Source organism: Colletotrichum karsti (assembly GCF_011947395.1).
Source record: "Colletotrichum karsti strain CkLH20 chromosome Unknown Scaffold13, whole genome shotgun sequence".
Classification (NCBI taxonomy): Eukaryota; Fungi; Ascomycota; class Sordariomycetes; order Glomerellales; family Glomerellaceae; genus Colletotrichum; species Colletotrichum karsti.
The window spans coordinates 246204-264562 of NW_024065913.1; the positions used below are offsets into that span (position 1 = coordinate 246204).

At 55.1% G+C, this 18359-nt stretch overlaps 7 protein-coding genes across 7 annotated transcripts; 4 read left to right on the top strand and 3 right to left on the bottom strand.

The window, feature by feature from the left end:
• Positions 1–1096: 1096 nt before the first annotated feature.
• CkaCkLH20_04752 (arrestin domain-containing protein) lies at positions 1097–2047 on the top strand (the record flags this gene model as incomplete). The annotated part of the gene is made up of 2 exons (XM_038887471.1): positions 1097–1750; positions 1805–2047. The coding sequence occupies 2 exons, from the start codon at positions 1097–1099 to the stop codon at positions 2045–2047; spliced, it is 897 nt and encodes a 298-aa protein (XP_038747078.1).
• Positions 2048–7015: 4968 nt separating this feature from the next.
• Positions 7016–8209, bottom strand: CkaCkLH20_04753 (origin recognition complex subunit 6; the record flags this gene model as incomplete). The annotated part of the gene is made up of 2 exons (XM_038887472.1): positions 7016–7970; positions 8028–8209. 2 exons carry the CDS (start codon positions 8207–8209, stop codon positions 7016–7018), a joined length of 1137 nt encoding a protein of 378 aa, XP_038747079.1.
• A 791-nt stretch (positions 8210–9000) lies between these two features.
• CkaCkLH20_04754 (secretory pathway protein) lies at positions 9001–9726 on the top strand (the record flags this gene model as incomplete). Its single annotated transcript, XM_038887473.1, has 3 exons — positions 9001–9118; positions 9190–9508; positions 9564–9726. 3 exons carry the CDS (start codon positions 9001–9003, stop codon positions 9724–9726), a joined length of 600 nt encoding a protein of 199 aa, XP_038747080.1.
• Positions 9727–9859: 133 nt separating this feature from the next.
• CkaCkLH20_04755 (tRNA wybutosine-synthesizing protein) lies at positions 9860–11158 on the bottom strand (the record flags this gene model as incomplete). The annotated part of the gene is made up of 1 exon (XM_038887474.1): positions 9860–11158. One exon carries the CDS (start codon positions 11156–11158, stop codon positions 9860–9862), a length of 1299 nt encoding a protein of 432 aa, XP_038747081.1.
• A 310-nt stretch (positions 11159–11468) lies between these two features.
• Positions 11469–12023, top strand: CkaCkLH20_04756 (RNAse P Rpr2/Rpp21/SNM1 subunit domain-containing protein; the record flags this gene model as incomplete). Its single annotated transcript, XM_038887475.1, has 1 exon — positions 11469–12023. One exon carries the CDS (start codon positions 11469–11471, stop codon positions 12021–12023), a length of 555 nt encoding a protein of 184 aa, XP_038747082.1.
• Positions 12024–12407: 384 nt separating this feature from the next.
• CkaCkLH20_04757 (zinc finger protein zpr1) lies at positions 12408–13967 on the top strand (the record flags this gene model as incomplete). The annotated part of the gene is made up of 2 exons (XM_038887476.1): positions 12408–12536; positions 12588–13967. 2 exons carry the CDS (start codon positions 12408–12410, stop codon positions 13965–13967), a joined length of 1509 nt encoding a protein of 502 aa, XP_038747083.1.
• Positions 13968–14922: 955 nt separating this feature from the next.
• CkaCkLH20_04758 (uncharacterized protein) lies at positions 14923–17699 on the bottom strand (the record flags this gene model as incomplete). Its single annotated transcript, XM_038887477.1, has 2 exons — positions 14923–16849; positions 17542–17699. The coding sequence occupies 2 exons, from the start codon at positions 17697–17699 to the stop codon at positions 14923–14925; spliced, it is 2085 nt and encodes a 694-aa protein (XP_038747084.1).
• Between the last annotated feature and the right edge of the window lie 660 nt (positions 17700–18359).

The following is an 18359-nucleotide window of genomic DNA, read 5'->3' on the forward strand; positions in this document are numbered from 1 at the left end:
GCCTGCTGCTACTGCCGCTGCCGCTGCCATCGCGCAGCGTCCAACTACTGTCGCTGCTGCTTATGGCCTTGGGAAGATCGATGCAGAAGCGAAAATAAGCTGCATCAGCCCGGACTGAGACCACTCAAAGCTACCCTGCGTTGCTCACGTTTTCGAGGTACCCATCCGTACGGATACACAACCTCTGCTACTCGGAGCCCGTTCTGCTTGCTGCTCTTCTCTTTCATTCTTTACAATCCCGCCCACATCTCACACACTCTCCAACACCCGTCCGCCGGCCACATCTTCGCCCTCCACGCAACAAGGCGCCGCTCCAGAGCCGTCTTCGACTTTTGCGCCTCTTCATTGCCGCCCTTTTTTCTCGCCGGACTGCGCACTACCTCGCCCATCCCCGCAGCGCCCTTCGAACGCCAGACCAGGCCACAAACCTACTGTCAATCCGTCCATGTAATGCCGCCGCTTGGCCTTGCGCTCTGCTGTTCCTGCACGTCCCCGACAGCTTGGACATACTGGATTGCGACTGTCTCGACCCCACACCCACCTCCAGGCGGCAACGCGCCCAGCGCCTAAGGTGCACGACTGCCGCCCACGGACACACATGAGAACCTCACCTCCATCATCCGCCCAACACCCTCGTCACCGCACCCCGCCGACTAGAGACAACTCGACCCAAACCTGGCGATTCAGCCAGCATGGCCGCCTTTGTAAGGGTTTCCGGTCCGCCAAATAGTAGCTTCCTCGTCGGCTACCCTGGCATTTCTGCGACTCTGGTATGTTGTCCCTCCATTCCGTGATGACGTCGGGGAGGCTGGTGTCTCTAATCTTATGCGCCTGCTTACTGACATTCTTCCTTCCTGCGAAACAGCCCCGAGTCGAAGGCAAAGTCGAGATCCGTCCGTCGCAGGGCTATTCCATGCCCGTCGCCGTGTCGCTGGTGCGCATATGTCTACAAAGAAGAGAAACGATACACCCCGCCGCCGAGAATGTTGCAAAGAGACACCTGGGTACCCCAAGAAGGGAGACGACCGACGTCGTTGGCAAAGAACTGTTGCTGTTCCGATGTCAATCAGGGAAGGAGGCAGAAAGCGTCATCGCAATGGACCTGCCTTTCGTCCTTTTCATTCCGTTTGGAAGGGGCGGCGAAGAGACGAACCGACGAATCCCCCCCGCATCACTACAACTCCCCAGCCGAACCGCCGAGACATACTACGAACTTGTCGTGACGGTACAACAAGGTCACACATTACAAAATAAATACTCTTTTCCGATCCCGCTGCAACGATACGATACCCTATCGACTTTTGGCATGTACAACAAGCCCGAATCGCGGCAGGTCAGCGATGCGAGCGTCGTCACGCTGGGAATATCAGTCCCTAAGTGGAGTTACGGACCGCTCGATCCAATAACAGTTTACATCAAACTGGTACCGAATCCCGACTGGATGAAAAAAGCGTTAAAGGTTACGATTCAGAAGATCACCGTCGCCATCGAGGAGGAGATTACGTACAACCCCGAGGGAGACGAGCCTTCGAAGAAAATCAACAAGATCGCGAAAAACCAACAAGTGGTTAATACAAGAATGCCGGAGGCTGGGTACGCCACGAACCTCGGACTTGTGTTTCCCTCCAAGGACTTGCGCGATCCGGACGGCATCATACGAAGGGGGAAGCCCGCTTTTCCGCTATACGAGGTCACGTCTTTCACCACGAGCTCAACATTATACAAGATCGAGTTCTTTCTGACGGTCAAGGTAAACCATTCATTCCCCCCTTCATGTTGACTTCTGGGTACTCATGTCTTATAGGCGCAACTCAGCTCTACGAGGGATCTCACTGTTAGACAGCCGCTCGTGATTTGCCCCATGGATCAACAGGCGTGCAAAGAGGAAATGGACGCCATCGAGCAAGCCGCCAAGGATGCATCGCACGTCGACCCCAACAACCCTATGCTGCCGGCGCGATCGATTGTGTTAGCGAACGACCGAGAATCATTAAAGACGCTGGGCCTGTGCTTGGTGGCAGGGCAGAAGAAGCCATTGATCGAGTGAAGCGCAGTTGGCGAACGACAAATGTGAACGGACTGTGTGGCGCGCATCCTGGCGCCGGGCTGCGGGGTATGGGACCGGCCGCCCCGTAGCGGCTGGTGTCTACCTCGTAACGGCGAGTGACGCTCGGTTTGGCTGGCTGAGAATCAGCTTTCAGATTCAAATCGGACTCGTAGCCGCGGCCTGCGACGGAGTACGACTTGGGGAGATGTCGTTTCGATGAGAGACGCGCCGTGGAAATGAGAGTCTCAGAGGGGAAAAGTAACGAGAGCAAACACCGCATACCCCCAACGATTGGTGTCTGGTTTTAATCCAAGGACCTGCGCGTCGGTGTTTTGACAGCGCGGTTTGATCGGCAAGGAGAGGCTTCATCACGGCACGGCGTTGGCGGAGCGTTCCGGCTGATGGCGACTCGGTAGTCCCTTCGGCATTTTTGCGGAGCGCATTTGGGCACGTTTTATGAGATGACGACCTGACCGAGGCGGTCTGCGAGGTGTTTTACGCTGTATATATTAACTTACGAATGAGAGTTGTAAAACAGAAGCAACTCGGGGTGAGAATATCACCCTGCTACTACTACTATTACTCATTCTTTGGGTCTCTTGAGTGAACCTCAAATCATTTTTCACCGTCTTGTCTGACTGACACAGATTCACGAGTCTGTCATCCGCAACTTGCAAACCCTCAAGAGGATGTTTGGGCTCTTAGGCTACCAGAAAACAGCGTTGTGCAAGATCCAAGTCGTGGAGGATGGTCTATGAGAACGCGGAATCTCAGCCGATTTCATGAGCCTCGGCAAGACACCGGCAATACGGATGACCTTCGCCCGAGCGCCCGAATCTCTATGCGAGGGCTTCGTCATTGTCGTTATTGCGAAGTCTCCCATGCTGCACTGGAAAGCATAAGTCAGTGGCCGTTTCAAGGAGGTAGACGATCTCCAGTCTTCTAACCTGGTATCATCTACCTAAACATACCTAATGCTAATAGGAATAGGATCTCACCAGCCTGAGGTTCTGTTCCTCCATCGCACCCAAGCAATAACCCACGATGTCACGGGGGAGGAATGCGACTTCGTCGTCTTGACGTGCCAGTACCCGACCTCCAGATATGAGGTTGCAACTGCTTTCTTTGAATCACTCAGCGGCGAACGAGGACCGGCGTTGAGCATCCTAAACCCCTGTATGGGAACATTCTCGCCTTGGGGTTCGACGTTGATCGCCGTTATTCTTGATGAGGTTCAGCATTTCAAGACTGGCTCAGATGTCATAAGCAAAGCTGTTCGTCGCTCGAATGGTTTCCACGACTACAGTATCAGCTATGCCCATGGAGGAGAACAAAATAACGCAAAGATTGTGTTTTCGATCCCGACGCTCAGAGCCATACGAACAGGACGGGGACGGACTATGCTACCCGAACCTTGCTGCTGGGGGTGATTCTGGTTTCGGGCATGGCTGGGACAACGAGAAGACTGACGGCGACTTTGACCCGAAACGTCTTACACACAATGTCAAGGGAGCTACGACGATGCTCACAAGGTCAATGGAAATGATTAACAGGTTATCTAGATTCCTCCACAGGCCACGAAGGTAGTTCAGTTTATGAAGTAAGTGACATGTACTGAGCACCAAATACTAACAAATCTTCACCTCGGACCTGACTCCGGTCATCCCCATAGCATCCCTGAACCCTAAATCTTTCAAAATAGACGGTTTGTCAGACCATCTGACGCACCAGATGAGCTTATCCTCTTCCGTCGGTGTCCGTTCCAGCATTTCCCGTACTCCCTCCCCAGTGCGGGCCGAAACGTCGGACAGAGATTCTAAACTAAAGCGGATCTTCTTGAAAGATCCACCGGCGTATCTAAGATCTCTGATGAGAGTAGCTATCGGATATCGCAGTTTCACGCAACCGCCCGAACGATCGACTTGCTTCCACATCGGATGAGGACAGTATAATATTCTCTTCCCATCATAGGAATGTTCCGGATAGACATCGCCAAAGTCCGAGAACATGGAAGCCCAGTCGGGATCCTGACGAGGATCTCGGATTCTTTTGGTCACTCCCTTCTCGTTGGCGAACCAATTGTACTTGAGGTCCGTTTCGGAAAGCCCGTGTGTGAGCCGACGAAATTCCCAATGATACCCTGTGTCGAGCTTAGGTCTGTGAAGAACCCACTTGTGGTGGCGGTGTTTCCATTCTTGTTCTTCGACGGTGAGAAGAAGATAACCGTTCTCGAATTTCGCCTGATATTCTCGCGGCATGCAATCGAGATACGCGTCCATGAAAGCTGAGGGAGCCACGCTCTTCCCCAACTCCGTGTCGTACAGAAGGCGTAAATACAAACGACAGATGTCGACCATGCTTGCATCCTTTCGCAAGCATGAAAACACTGGTAGAGTTGCTTCACTTGTATGGTTTCCATCAACGAGGGCTTTGGCGGGATACCTTAATTTGTGCAAGACGGCGACTGGCGTATCCGGTTCCCACCGATTTGAACCCAAGCGCTGTTGAAGTAGTTTATGCATGTCGTGGAGATGGTCATGAAGGTTCCCTGACTGTAGAATCCGAAGGTCCAGGTCCCCAAAGTCCTCGCCTCTCAGCCTCCCCAGATCTCTATGCGCATGAGCGATACACATGTATGGACAAGTAGCGACAAGCTTAAAGGACGAGTTTGAGGCGTCTATCGGCTCGAGAATGAGGTAGACAAAGCATTCCCTGTCCACTTCCAGCGTGAACACTTGCTCGCGTCCAGAAAATACCATCTCGTCCAGACGATATTCGGAGAAGATATAGACTTGAAAAAAGTCTTGGTATACCAAAAACACATGGCAGCCGTCCATCTGAGACACCCGGATCGGCTTGGTTTTCAATATGAGGATTTGCGTAAGATGGACATGCAAAGCGCCGGTCTTGCTGCAGACAGATGCCCCAGATGGCCAGGGATTTTCTGCCACTGAGACACTCGTCTTAAACTCGTGAATGACGACGTCTTCGAGATTTGGGTCTTGCTTTTTGTATAGTCCCTGTTCGACGATGTGCTCCCTCGCAAGTATGTTCAGAAGCTCGGGTATTGTCGAGAGTCGACTCCATGTCTCTCGAGCCTCCCAGTCTGGGGCCCAGGACGGAAAGGCAGCATCGAGCCGACGCGTTCCTGAAATACCACGAGCCCTGAACAGGACGTGAGGAAATTTGCTGCTGAGGAGGCAGTGTGAGAAGACTCCGAGGTAGACATTTAGACAGGATAATGAGTAGTCGGCATCAATACCGGAACGCTGCAGCGGGGATGATGCCGAATCCAACAGAGGGGGCACTCTCTGTTCAAGCAGACCCAAAAGTCCAAAGACACGGTCACGAGGGTCCGCCGCCTCCGCCTGCGACGTCATGACAAGCAGTTCAGACAGTTCGCGATCATGTCTCAGTGGACCGCCATGAGATAGATGCTGCACCCATGGAGCAGGTGTATCATTCCATGACCAGCTAGATAGAGCTGAGAGATGATTCGACATGGCCGCGTTAGCCCAGAAGTCGACGTCGCCAACCCGGATCACAATGTGGCAGGAGAGGATTAGTTCCTGGATGACCCACAGACGCGAGAAGTAACGTCTTCCGAGTAAACCTTTGAGTGTTACTCGACCTGTTGGGTCAGATTGTTTTTGGGGATCAGGGAATTCCGGGGCGACTTTTCCAGTCTCGAGCTGGTGCAATGGGAAGCGACGTGGGCGCCTTTTGTGCAGAGCGTGCAAAGGAATCGCTATATCTGGTCCAAGATATACGTTGACGCGACTGCATCTGGAATAGATACGACCCATGTTGGCGACTTGGGTACTTCGCTCTGGTACGTCTTGTTGATTGATGCAAATAGCATCCACCCACAGCGTTCTGGTGTCCCCTTGTCTCCATGGCCGCATGAAGCGTAGCATCTCCCAGCAATTGCTCGTTTGGAACAAGACGTCCCAAAAAGGCCCAACATAGACTGGATGCCGTGATGTAGCGTTTTCGTCCTCACCGGCCCAAGTGTAGGAGACTGCTTCGTACTCGGGACAGTCATCGACACGGTGGACCTCCAAGTCCACATGTACAGGAAAATCGTATCCCTTTTCGATAGTCCTGAGTACGAGTAATCGAATCTCGTGAGGTTGAATGCTTTCGGGATAAGCGGCCGAGCTCGGAAATGGGGTGACTCCAGTAACTTCTGGTGTGTTGCGTTGTGAAGAACCACCTTCTCCAGATCCCGTTTGTTTGGTGATAGTGCTGACTGGACCCGAATTGGAATATGTCACAGATCGCGGCCACCATAGGTTGAACTGTCCCGGCGGTTCATTCGGAGGAATTGCCGGGGCATCGGAACAACTGGCCGCCGCGGCAGACGTACCGTCGTCGGCCAGACGAGGAGCCTGGCCGCAAGCGCGACACTTCGGGATTCCATCCTCGACTTCAATGCGTGGGAGGGAACAACCCGCGCGATGCCAACGAGACATTGCGGAGAGAGCATTAGAGAATCCGCAGTTCCGTCAGTTCCGTCAGTGTGGTGAGTTGGTGGCAGAACAAGAGAAAGGGAACAGCATTGTATGAGGTGAAGGTTGGGTTGAAGGGTGGTTGTTTGAATGGAGGTTGGTTGTTTCCGGGACTCACTTCCAAGAAGTGCCCACCCAAAAGAGGAAGGGCATGTCAGCATCCAGTCCATATGAGAGGGCAGTGTAACAGACTACGGGCAGGACCAGCCTGCATATGCAGCTCCGTCACAATGGGGACGCTGGCAGAGCCGCCGTTTGCACACCAGAAGACCGGCCAATCGGCGCGTCTGAAGAAGCTCCGTCGTTTGAATAGCAAAGTCCTGCAATTCTGAGTAGTTGAATCTGCAACAAGTTGTGAGTAGACCGTCACGACTACGATGGCAACATAAACAATGGCATCGACGGTGGTATTGTGATACCTTTCAACAAAAAGCTTCATCCAAAGCACCTGGGCTTCCTAACCATCTACTTCCATGGCATCATCGCCCTCCTTCTCCATGATATCGATCCGCCTTAGAATGCTTTCCTTCCATATCCTGTACTCCCTCCGCTTCTTTTCGCTCAAGAAGTCGTAGCGGTCCTGGAACATGGTATCTGCCCGTCTCACAGGTGCAGTTTTCAGTGAAGCGTCCTTCTCACCCCGCCGGCTGTCCGCTATCGCATTGCCAGCCTCGATGACGTCGCCCAGACTGGAGTACCAATCAGCTTCCAACCAGCCCCTATCGCCGACCTCCTTCAAGGCGGCATCGAACTCTTTGGGTTTAATGGGCGTCCAGCCCTCCCACGCCTCCTCATCATCTAGACCTCGCGTGTCGAGCTCCTGCCGCGCCTTCTCCAGCAGACCGATGATGTGTTTCCTGGTCGGAACGTACGAGCCTCGGTCTATGTCCTCGCCGCTCACCAGCTTCTTAACCTGCTGAGTGACGAAAAAGAACACCGCCCCGCACAGCGCGACGAGGTTCTCCCTCACCCACGCATCCCTCGTTCTCCTGCCTCCGGGGACCACGATATACTCCATCCCCGCAAGCATTGTTGGTCCTAGTTGGACCTGCTTCGTCTCCCTACACATGAACCGAATAGTCGGATGGATCCAGAAGTGCAGTCCGGACTTGTCGGACGGGTAGGCGACCTTGCCCGTTGATTTTGACGGCGTGGCGTTGACGCCGCGGGTCGCTGGTGACCGGAACGGCGCGAGAGACCGCTCTTTGCTTGGGGTCGGACGGTGCGGTGTGCGGACTGGTGAATCGACGCCGTGTCGCTGGCGGTTGCGGGGGGTACCATTCTTTCCTGGCGTGCGGTTGAGGGCGGAGTTGGGGAGAATATTGTCGAGATGGGCGTAGAGACGTTTGTAGATTCTCGGGGGGATCGGAGGTCGCGATTCGATTGGTGGGAGGTTCAGTGTGATTTTGAGTCTAGACAACTTGTTAAACACATGCGAACACGAACAATGCGCAGAAAGAGTGGTGTACCTGTCGCAGGCGATATGGGCGCATGCGTATAACCGCCCAATCTCTTCATCCGCCTTCAAAGTGCTGGCACGATGCCTCGACTGCGCTAGCAAAGAGCCTGCCAGCTCGACCAACGACGGCGGCAGAGCTGAGCCGTGTGTTGGCATCAGCGACAGCAAAGTCTGCTCTATTGATCGATTCATGGCGACAGCTTCAGTTCGGATGTGACTGATTGTGCTCGTGAACTGATTCTTGGCGTGAGACGCGTCACGACGCGTCGAGGGATTGGACCCTTATTCCTCTAGTTTTTTGGGACAAAGCCTTCGTTTCCTAGATCCTGGGACGATCGGAACGGCGTAAGAGGTCTTTGAGGTAAAGAATTGCCGACGATGGACGTTGTTTCGGCCGGCTCTTCAACAAAGAAGGGAAAATAGCCGATAAGAAACTGGACAACTTTGTTGCTAGCGTCGAGGATGGAATTGTTGCGTCACCGAGGATACCAAATACCCAGCGAGGCGGGAGCTTAATTGGCATGCCGCGGCGCCGCAGAAGCTGTCTCCCGGCCCCCCTCAATCTGAAGGTCCAGACTCCCAGAACCCTTCAACACGCCGTGGAGTCCCTGTCAATCGCCGATCCATGCATCTCCCGGCCCCCAAATGGCAAAGAAAGACCCCCCTGAAATGGAGTTTGGGAAGCCGTGGCAGACGCCAGCTGTTCCTCCTATTCTTCCATTTTTCCCATCTCACACCCCATCACATTCCTCTTTATCTGTAGCACGCACGCGCGCCTCCGCGAAACCTCCCCGGCCTCTTTTTTAGTTCAAGGTATTTTTGTACTACAGATCTTAGATCTTTGAGTTTGTTTTAGACTTTCCGGCGCGGGAATCAGCCCCCCCGATTGTGTATATTTGTTCTCTTTCGCCCAAACCCATCGCGCATCCGGTTCCCGACTTGCATCTCGAGCTTCGAAGCTAGCAAACAGCAAACGGAACGAAATGTATACTATTCGCCTCGTAATCTTGGCGCTCGCCAGTCGAGCACTCGCGCACGGCGATCACAGCCAGAAGCCGCTTGTGGACGAGAATGCCGACTGGATGACAAGGCACATGGCTGGTAGGTCAACCTCCGAAGCTTCCCGCGATCCATTGGCGACGACCCCCGCTGATAATCCGCCCGTTGGACAGAGGAACATCACATGGAGGGCTGGGATGCGGCATCCTTCTTCACCCTGCACGACTACAACAGTGACGGCGTCTGGCAAGGCGACGAGATCCTCCGCACGTACGGCCTCTTCGACGAGTCCAACCACCACGTCACCGAAGAAAAGCGCTTCGAGATCCTGCACGACATCATGCACCTGCTCGATACCAATCAGGACGGTCACGTTGATCGTCAAGAGTGGAATGAGTTTACCAATGCTGGTAAGACGCTGCCGGATCTTGGCATGGGACCGGGACACCACGGCGACGACGAGTACGAGTACGAGATTCATCATTGGGAGCAGTGAGCAAACCTAGCCTTTGATGCGACTGGGAGCCGAGAATTGACGCGTCCACAGATACCACGACGAAAACACGAAGCTGGAAGACCTGACCCATCCGGAAGATATCGAGCACTTCAAGAAGCACGAGCAAATGGAGGACGAGCAGGAGAGGTTAGAGCAACTCGACCACATGGCCGTTGTTGAGGCCAACATCCCGCAAAAGTTTAGGCGGTCATAGCGTCGCGTCTCTGAGACGGTGACGGTGAGGAGGTGGGGGATGACGAATGAATGAAGTAGAGGACCTGACGATGTCATGTAACACTACCTAACCAGAGGCCCGCGGTGCCCGTCCGTGACGTTCGGCTTCGATATCACATAGGGCGTCGAGCGGCTGTAATATGTACATCAAAGACGCAGTGCCATACATCGGGCGCGTACGTCTTGACTAATTCCACATGCTCAACCTTTGCCCCGCGTCCGTCGTTGGCATCTGCCGCCCAGTCCTGGAACATGCGCTCGATCTCGGCGCTCCGATTTTCGATGTCCTTGACGCCGACGTTTTCGTGGAGGTGCAACCAGGCGTTCGAGTCGGCTGCCAAGATATCCCAAGCTGTTCGCCAGCTTGGCTCGCTTGTAGGGAGCAGGCCGCCATTGATGTGGGAGATTTTGAGATCAATTTTGCTGCGTACAGGCTCAGCGCTTGTATGGCGGAGGAAGGGTTCCGACTTGCACATCTCGTCGAACCCGCGTGCGGCCTCCCGGTTATCTTGGAGGAAAACGATGATTTGTTCCTCTCCGGTGAAGAGCTGCGCGCTAGGAAGCTCGAGATCCGCCCCTTGAACAACCTTGACTTTCCAACCATTGGCAACGGCACCGCGACGTAGCGCCTCGACGCTCCAAGGATTGAGCTCCCAGCAGAGGACCTTCATGCCGAGCTTCGCGTAGGAAAACGTGAAGTAGCCGATTCCCGCGTACAGGTCGACTGCTGTTGTTCCGTCGGGTCTCCCGCGGTGTAGAGGACTTTGCTCGCCGTCGTTCTTGCTGTAGAACTCCAGCAGTCGTGTTTTCTCTTTGATGTTGCCCCGGCTGAACATGGTCCAGCGAGGGGCCCAGGTCTGGAAGATACCGTTCTGCTTGGTCGAAACCCAAAAGGCGGCCTCGAAATCCTCCGTCGAAGGCGTCGTTGGGTTGATCGAGGGGCCAAAGTCGCCGTGGAGAATTCTGAGCCCACCCGGGGTCCTCAGTATGTTCTCGCTCTCGCCTTGACTCTCGCAAGTCTCCTCGGATTTTGGATCCGTCTGGGGCGGTATCCCTTCGTTAACGGCAAGGTGAGATACCTTCCCTACGCCCGTCTTCAAGATCTCTTGGAGAATTGCTTCCCACAGCTGGTGAAGCTTCTCGTCGCCAACGTCCGGATGGCTTAGGATGGACGGCCAATGTCCTTTATTGAAGCTGCCGCTGGGAAGCAGCACCATGGGCGTATAAGTCGTGTACCTCTTTGGTGTTTGCTCGTCCAAGATGGTCTTCAATTCATCATCGGTACTCCATGATTGCGCTTGAGGCGGTAGTGAAGTCAGCCATTGTCTGACAGCCGCGATGATTGGATTTTCTGGCTTGGATTTTTTGCCTCGCGGTTTGCTCTTTTGCGAGGTGTGATTTGAGAGTGACATGTTTGCTGAGAATTTGGACTATGCTTCGAAGCGACCTGAAAGCTTGATCATACCATACTGAGACTCATCACATACAATGTGAAAGATACGAGAAGCTTTCAACAATTTCGAGGTTGCAACGAGATGTTTGTGACTTCAGATGAGTTACAGGGGTCGTAGTTGACCAGATCCCTGTAAGACACCCTGAGGTCCGCTAACGTTGAGTGGGGCCGCTTCCAACGAACCGAAATCGACTCTCAGATGGCATTCTCGACTTTTACCATTCCTTGCTTCATTGCTATCAAGACTACGCAGCTTGCCAGTGTTGGAAATGGACGCGTCGACTTTACCCAAGCATCTCAGCTTTCTCAACGATGCCGCCCATCTCCTCCGGGCATCGGCACCCGAGACCTCGGCTCACCTGATGAGCCATCACAACGAGCTCATGTTACTCAACGACGTTGAACAGACCGACGTCCGACGACAACACGTCTGCGGCGCGTGCGGTCACATTATGATTCCCGGGCAGGGCACCACTCTCAAGATGGAGACCGAAAGAGCGATGCGGAAGAAGAGACGAGGCACCAAGGCGCAGGATTCCAAGACCAAGGAGGACGTTCAACGCCAGTCCGGGATGCGCAAGCTTTTTACCTGCGGCAACTGCGACATTACCACCAAGATCTCGTTTCCTCCTCCGCCACGCGTCGCGAGACGTCAAGTCAAGTCGGAGAAGTCGTCTGCGGCCGAGCCAGCCAAGCCTGCAACGGCCAGCTCCAGCAGCAAGAAGCGGGCAAAGAACAGGAAGGCCGGTCTGCAAGCTCTGCTTCAAGCCAAGACTTCGTCCTCAGGAGGCCGAAACTTGAGTCTTGCCGACTTTGCAAGATGAGAAAGGTTTCCATGCCCAGACTCTACTCGACAACAAATCGGTGTGATATCGGCGCAGAAATCTCCTCTGCTTACCGCATCGTTTGAGAATGACAAACCGGCGAGCGGCCAGCGGTGGCGGGCTATCCTCGGGAATATTCTCGAAGGTTTTCTCAAGGCAGGGGACCCGCACAATGACACACGGCGTGCAGGGTTGCGCCGGATTGCCCCTCCAAAAATTTCAAGACCCCGCCATCGCCATCCCACCGAGTCACTTTGCGCCCGACAAACAAAAACGCCGGTATCACAAAAGAAGCATACAGCGCAGTGTTGAGATACCCTGATTTTATTTCACATTTTCACTAGAGAATCGCGCATAATTACATCAGACAAACAAACAGTCATCATGGCTGCCCCGGAATCCAAGACCAACCCGACCGAGTTCTTCCAGGCCATCGGCGACAAGGTCTCTGGCGACGATGACCAGAAGGTCGTCGAGGAGATCGAGTCTCTCTGCATGAACTGCGGCAAGAATGTACGTTGCGCAAAACAATCACTTGCAGTCCGTTTACTAACTCTCTCTTAGGGCAACACCAGACTCCTCCTGACCTCGATCCCCTACTTCCGCGAAATCATCCTCATGTCCTTCTCCTGCGAAGAGTGCGGCTTCGCAAACAGCGAAGTCCAGCCCGCCGGCTCCATCCAACCCAAGGGAACATACTACGAGCTCCGCCTCACCACCCTCGAGGACTTTGGCCGCCAGGTCGTCAAGTCCGACACCGCCACCGTCAAGTTCATCGAGCTCGACCTCGAGGTCCCCGCCGGCAAGGGCCAGCTTACAAATGTCGAGGGCCTGCTCAGCACCGTCATCAACGACCTCGAGTTCGGCCAGGAGGCCCGCAAGGAGCAGATGCCCGAGGTCTACCCCAAGATCGCCGAGATCATCGACAAGGGCCGCGCCATGCTCGACGGCAAGGCCTTCCCCTTCCGCGTCACCGTCGACGACCCCGCCGGCAACTCCTTCATCACCCCGGACCTCAAGGACGGCGTCGGCAAGTGGGAGAAGCACGAGTACATCCGCACCCCGGAGCAGAACGAGGCCCTCGGCATCTCCGCCGACCAGGCCGACGCCGCCGCCGCGGGCGCCAACCCGGGCCTCACCGCCGACGGCGACATCATCCCCAACGAGGTTTACAGCTTCCCCGCCAGCTGCCCCGGCTGCATGCACCCCTGCACCACCCACATGAAGATGGTCGACATCCCCCACTTCAAGCAGGTCGTCCTCATGTCCACCGTCTGCGACGACTGCGGCTACCGCTCCAACGACGTCAAGACCGGTGGCGAGATCCCCGAAAAGGGCGAGAAGATCGTCATCAAGGTCGCCAACGGCGCCGTCGACCTCGCCCGCGACATCCTCAAGTCCGAGACCTGCGCCCTCGAGTGCCCCGAGCTCAACCTCGCCGTCAACCCCGGCACCCTCGGCGGCCGCTTCACCACCATCGAGGGCCTCCTGACGCAGGTCCGCGACGACCTGCGCAGCCAGATCTTCCAGGTCGACGGCAGCGGCAACGCGTCCGGCGCCGCCGCCGGCGGGGGCGACTCCCTCGCCCCCGAGGACAAGTCCAAGTGGGACGCCTTCTTCGGCGGCCTCGACGAGGCCATCAACGGCGACCGCCCCTTCACCATCGTCCTCACCGACCCCCTCGCCAGCAGCTTCGTCCAGCCCCTCGTCGACCCGCCCGCCCCGGACCCGTCCATCACCCGCGAGTACTACGACCGCACCGACGAGGAAGAGGAGGAGCTCGGCCTGCGCGACATGAAGGTCGAGGGCTACGAGGAGGACGCGGCCAAGGAGGCGGCCGAGAAGCTGGCGGCGGAGCAGCAGCAGTCGCAGCAGACGGAAGAGGAGATCAACAAAGGTGCAGAGTTTGACAAGATCCTCGACGCCAACATGGGCAAGTCATGATTCACGGGATAAATCGATTCTGACTTTTTTATTTTTCGTCTCATAATAGGAAGCAAAAGAGAGCTCGGCGACGCCTTCGGGATGGATACGGACATGGACGCGGAGGAAGGGTTGATGAAAAAGTCACGGACATGATGATGATACCTACGCATAGACAAGGTTTTTATAAAAAAGAGTTTTGATGTTACTTCCCCGCGTATGACAAGATTGTGATTTACCATGGTATTGTGGTCTGATATGTATGACACTCTTAGCTATTGTGGTCGTAGTTGTTAACATCGTCAGAGTTGCACGAGTCAAGTTGGTTGGTTACTTAGTTATGAGCAAGGACCATCATCCGGTTCTCAACTCGCACTGATATCACAGCCATCACGCCAGACGTTGAATAACCTCGTTTTCATTGCGGATACAGCAAATTAGTGGCCATATGAGCCCCCTTTCCCACAGCTAACCATCTGCAAGTTTCCGTGCGGGAACACTCTTCCACCCCGTCCAAACCAGAAAACTAGCTGATGCCACCCCTCCGAAGTAAACTCATTCTGTAAGAAACAGACAGCATTGATGGATCCCGTCCATCATGCTGTCCAGGCGAGCAGAATTAGGAAAAAAGCAAACAGAATCCGTTGGTATTCCCCCCTTTAGGCGACCGTTCCCCCTGTCCGTATTGCGCGAAAACAAAGGAAACCAAAAGACACTTTTTCTTCTGCCGGGAAAAAAGCAAACAATACCGAGCGATTTTACACACACGCAAAAGACTCTTTTTGGGTGCTATTAGTCGAGAAAACAAGGAAAAGGAGAGGGGGTATAGTAGGAAAGACTTGCGGTCGCCCGAACCTCGCTTCTTTTGGTTTCGTTGCGAGGGAAACAAAGAAAAACGCACACACAAAGGAAAACCCCGAAGTCGTGATCCGAGAGTCCGTAAGAAAAGAGAATCATCGTCTCCTGGGAGCTTGGCTTAGAAGAAACTAGGCTTCGTAAGAACGCGGTACTCGACGTAGTCTTCGCCGTCGATGCTGATGATGGTGCCCTGGGACACGAGCTTGCCGACAAACGGGCCGTTCTGCTTGCGCTCATACTTGATACCGCCGAAGAACTTGATCTCCTCGCCGGCAGCCCTGCTGCGGTGCTCCTCCTGCTGGGCCCATACCTTGTTCAGGCGCTGCATCTCGTCGCGCTCGTGGAACATGCTGCTCATGCGAGCGCCGTTGCCGTTGGGAATGGGCATCTTGGGCATGGCCTGGGAGGGAATCTGCGGGGGGACGAGGACGGGCTGCGAGTTCATCTGGGCTTGAGCGGCGGCCTGGGCGGCAGCTTGGGCGGCGGCAGCCTCGCGGTCGGCGGCGAAGCGCTCGGTGCGCATTTGAGCGGCCTCGATGCGGGCGATCTCGCGGCGAGCGCTGGCATCGATCTTGCTCTGCTGGGCCACCGGGGTGCGGGACGACTGTCTGATCTCGAGATCAGGGAGAGAGTGACGAATGCCTCCGGGACCGGACCTACGGCTCTGGCGTAGTTCAGGGGGAACTTCGGGCTTCGTTTCCGGCATATCGAGGTCATCGCCCGGCTGGGGGATGATCTGGGCGGGGACACTCTGCTGCATATTGGGCTTGAAGCCTTGTGCCACACGTTGCTGGGCCTCGTAAACCGCCTGTGTCTCGTTCGCAACGCGGTCGTCTGGCAACTCGCCTTGGTCGATTTGCCACTGGCGTACACGGCAGTACTCCTTCACTTCGGCCCTAGACAGGTTCTTCAGGTGCGGTTCGAGCTCGACGTCCTCCCAGTGAATCCACAAGGCGCCTGCTCCGACGGGGAAGTTGCCGTCGACAAAGCGCTTATCGCGAGTTTCACGGGCAACCTTGACGCGGAACATGTCGTTCTGACCGAGAATTCCATAGATGGCATGACGGTTCACCGGATCTGGCTCGCTGGATCCCTTCCAGTATCCCACGACGATGCGTGTTGGCCTAGTTCCGGGAAGCGGGTCAAACTGAGGCGAAGGTGCGATCTCTCGTGTCGGTTGGGGCTGAACGGGTCCCCCGCTAATCGTGCCGATGCCACTACCAGTGCGGCGACGTTTAGAGTCCGGCCGAGACGGCATGGAGGCGTGGCCGGGGATGACGGCGCCGTAGGCGATAGCAGGCGCGACGACGTTTTCCGGGGGAGGGTTTTCCTCGACGCGACGAACCGCCTCCTTTGCAGCAGCCTTCTCTGCGGCATCCCTGGCATCTGCAGAGTCCTCGACAACGTCCGTTCGGAGCTTCACATACTCCTTGACCTGGTGGTGGTCCATGCCAACCAGATGGTCTGCGAAGACGACACGTTCGAAAGTGACCCAGCTACCGCCAGGCCCGGGAGGAAGAGGATATTCGATGTTTGAGATGGGCTCGCCGTCACGCGTGTTTTGTTGGATACGCGTGCGAAGACGGTCGCGAACGTCAATGAAGCCGATGACTGCGTGCTTGCCGTCGGGGTCGGGGACGGGGGAATCTCGCCAGTAACCGAGAATGACGCCCTTGACACCACCGACCCCGTGCCTACGGGGCTTGGTTCCTCGAGGGGTGCCCTCCTTCTCGGACGCGAGGCTGTTCTCCATCTTATCTTCGCTCAGGTCATTGAAGAGAGAGGCACGCTTCCGCTTAGGATAATGCGAAACGACGGGCTCGTCCTCGACGTCGGCCATGTTCTCGTCTTCTTGGTCGGAAACAACACGAAGTGGTGAGGACTTGGGTGCGCCATTGCGGTTACCAACAACGATCTCGTCTTCCAAGGCGCGGTCATTTGTGCCCGAGACGGGGCTCATGTTCTCAGGAGGAGGAGTAAGTTCATCATCGTTAGCGGTGTCGTCATCCTCCGGAACAGGTGGCTTAACACCATTCGTGCTAGGCCTGGTTGCTATTAGTTCGCGCCATCAAGGTGAAAGAAGCATGTGACGGGTCCATGAGACAGTGATTCTCCGTCCAGGAACGATAGTTGTTGTTCGGGTTCTGGGCATGTTTTTGACAACAGACCAGTGTGAAGATGTTGTCTGATGCGCTGGTAGACCACTTGGTTGTAGACAGCGTTGTCTGATACCATGTCCCGACTTCGTGACCATCTGAATAACTTACAGGGCGGATGATGAAGCCATGTTTTGTGGCGGCGGGAATAAGAGTTCAAAGGGTGATAGCGACAAAAGTATAACCAGAACACGAGGATGGCTATGGCTGCATGAACTCGGGGTTGGAGTTTGTGGCAATGTGATGACCCAACAGCAGTTTATCGCGATAGACGGATGTGGATCCTGACAACCACGGACTGAAACCCAAAAGGTCAAGCGAGTCAAGTTGGTTGCGACTGGGTTTGTTGGTTCATCATTCTCTTGCTGGGAGAAGGAATGAAGGCCATCGCAGTTGCCAGACATTGCCAGAGCCAAGGGCAGATGAGAAGGAGCAGTGGATGACTTCACCACTGGTCATAGCGCGCAATTGACTTGAGGGAGAAGAAGGAAAGGGCAAGACAGCAAGAAAGCAGTTGCGCACGCAACAAGAGCGGAAGTGAAGGGAGGAAATAGAAGTCGAGGAAATAATTGGCAACTTACTCAGTTGTGGGAGTGTCGACAACCGGGGTTGGAGTCTGTTGAGGTGGTTCTGAGGGAGCGACGGATTGTTGCTTCGTGTCGACCTCAGTCGTCTCCATTGCGGGCTGCGCCGCCGGAGTCTCGTTACGGTCGGGCGACGGCGGAGTGAGTTCGGCCAGCTTGATTATGGGTGCGGCGAAAGTGCGGCCGCGGCTAGTTTCTAGAGAAGTCGGAGTTGGCGTGGCCAGAGGGGATGAAAAGTCGCGGTTTCAACGCGGTGGTTGTCGTTGCTGTCGTCAAGATGGATGCGCCGGGGGCGTTGTCGAGAACCAGTGAAGTATGAGGAGGCGAAGTGCGTGGAATGGGCAAAGTGCTAAGAAAGCTACCTCTAAGGGGGGAATGGATGGAAGTGGAGACTTTCTGGGCACCCTGGGTTGGTGTTATGATGTGTAATACTTGAGGTAAAAGTGAAGAAAGGTACCAGATCGAGATGGCAGAGGAGTAGGGTGTTGTGTGTGTGTTTCCAAGTTCAGGCTTTTTACTCGGTTTGTCGTATTATGTTCCTGATGGAGAGCCAAGACCAGCCGAGACTTGATGCGAACGAGCGAGTCCCAGTTTTATTTTCCCTCTTGTGTGTTGGGAGTGAGTGACAATCAGGGAAAAAGGCGTCAGATGCAGTCCAGTCCAGTTGCTGCTGCTGTCAATGTATCTGTACCTGACGGCTTGTGTCGCAAAGCACGGACGCTGTTGCTGACAATGGCGCGGCCTCGACAAGTAGTAGATGGCCTCCTGCGTGAGGTTAAACGAGATGAGGCCGTCTTCAGCGTAAGGAACTGTTG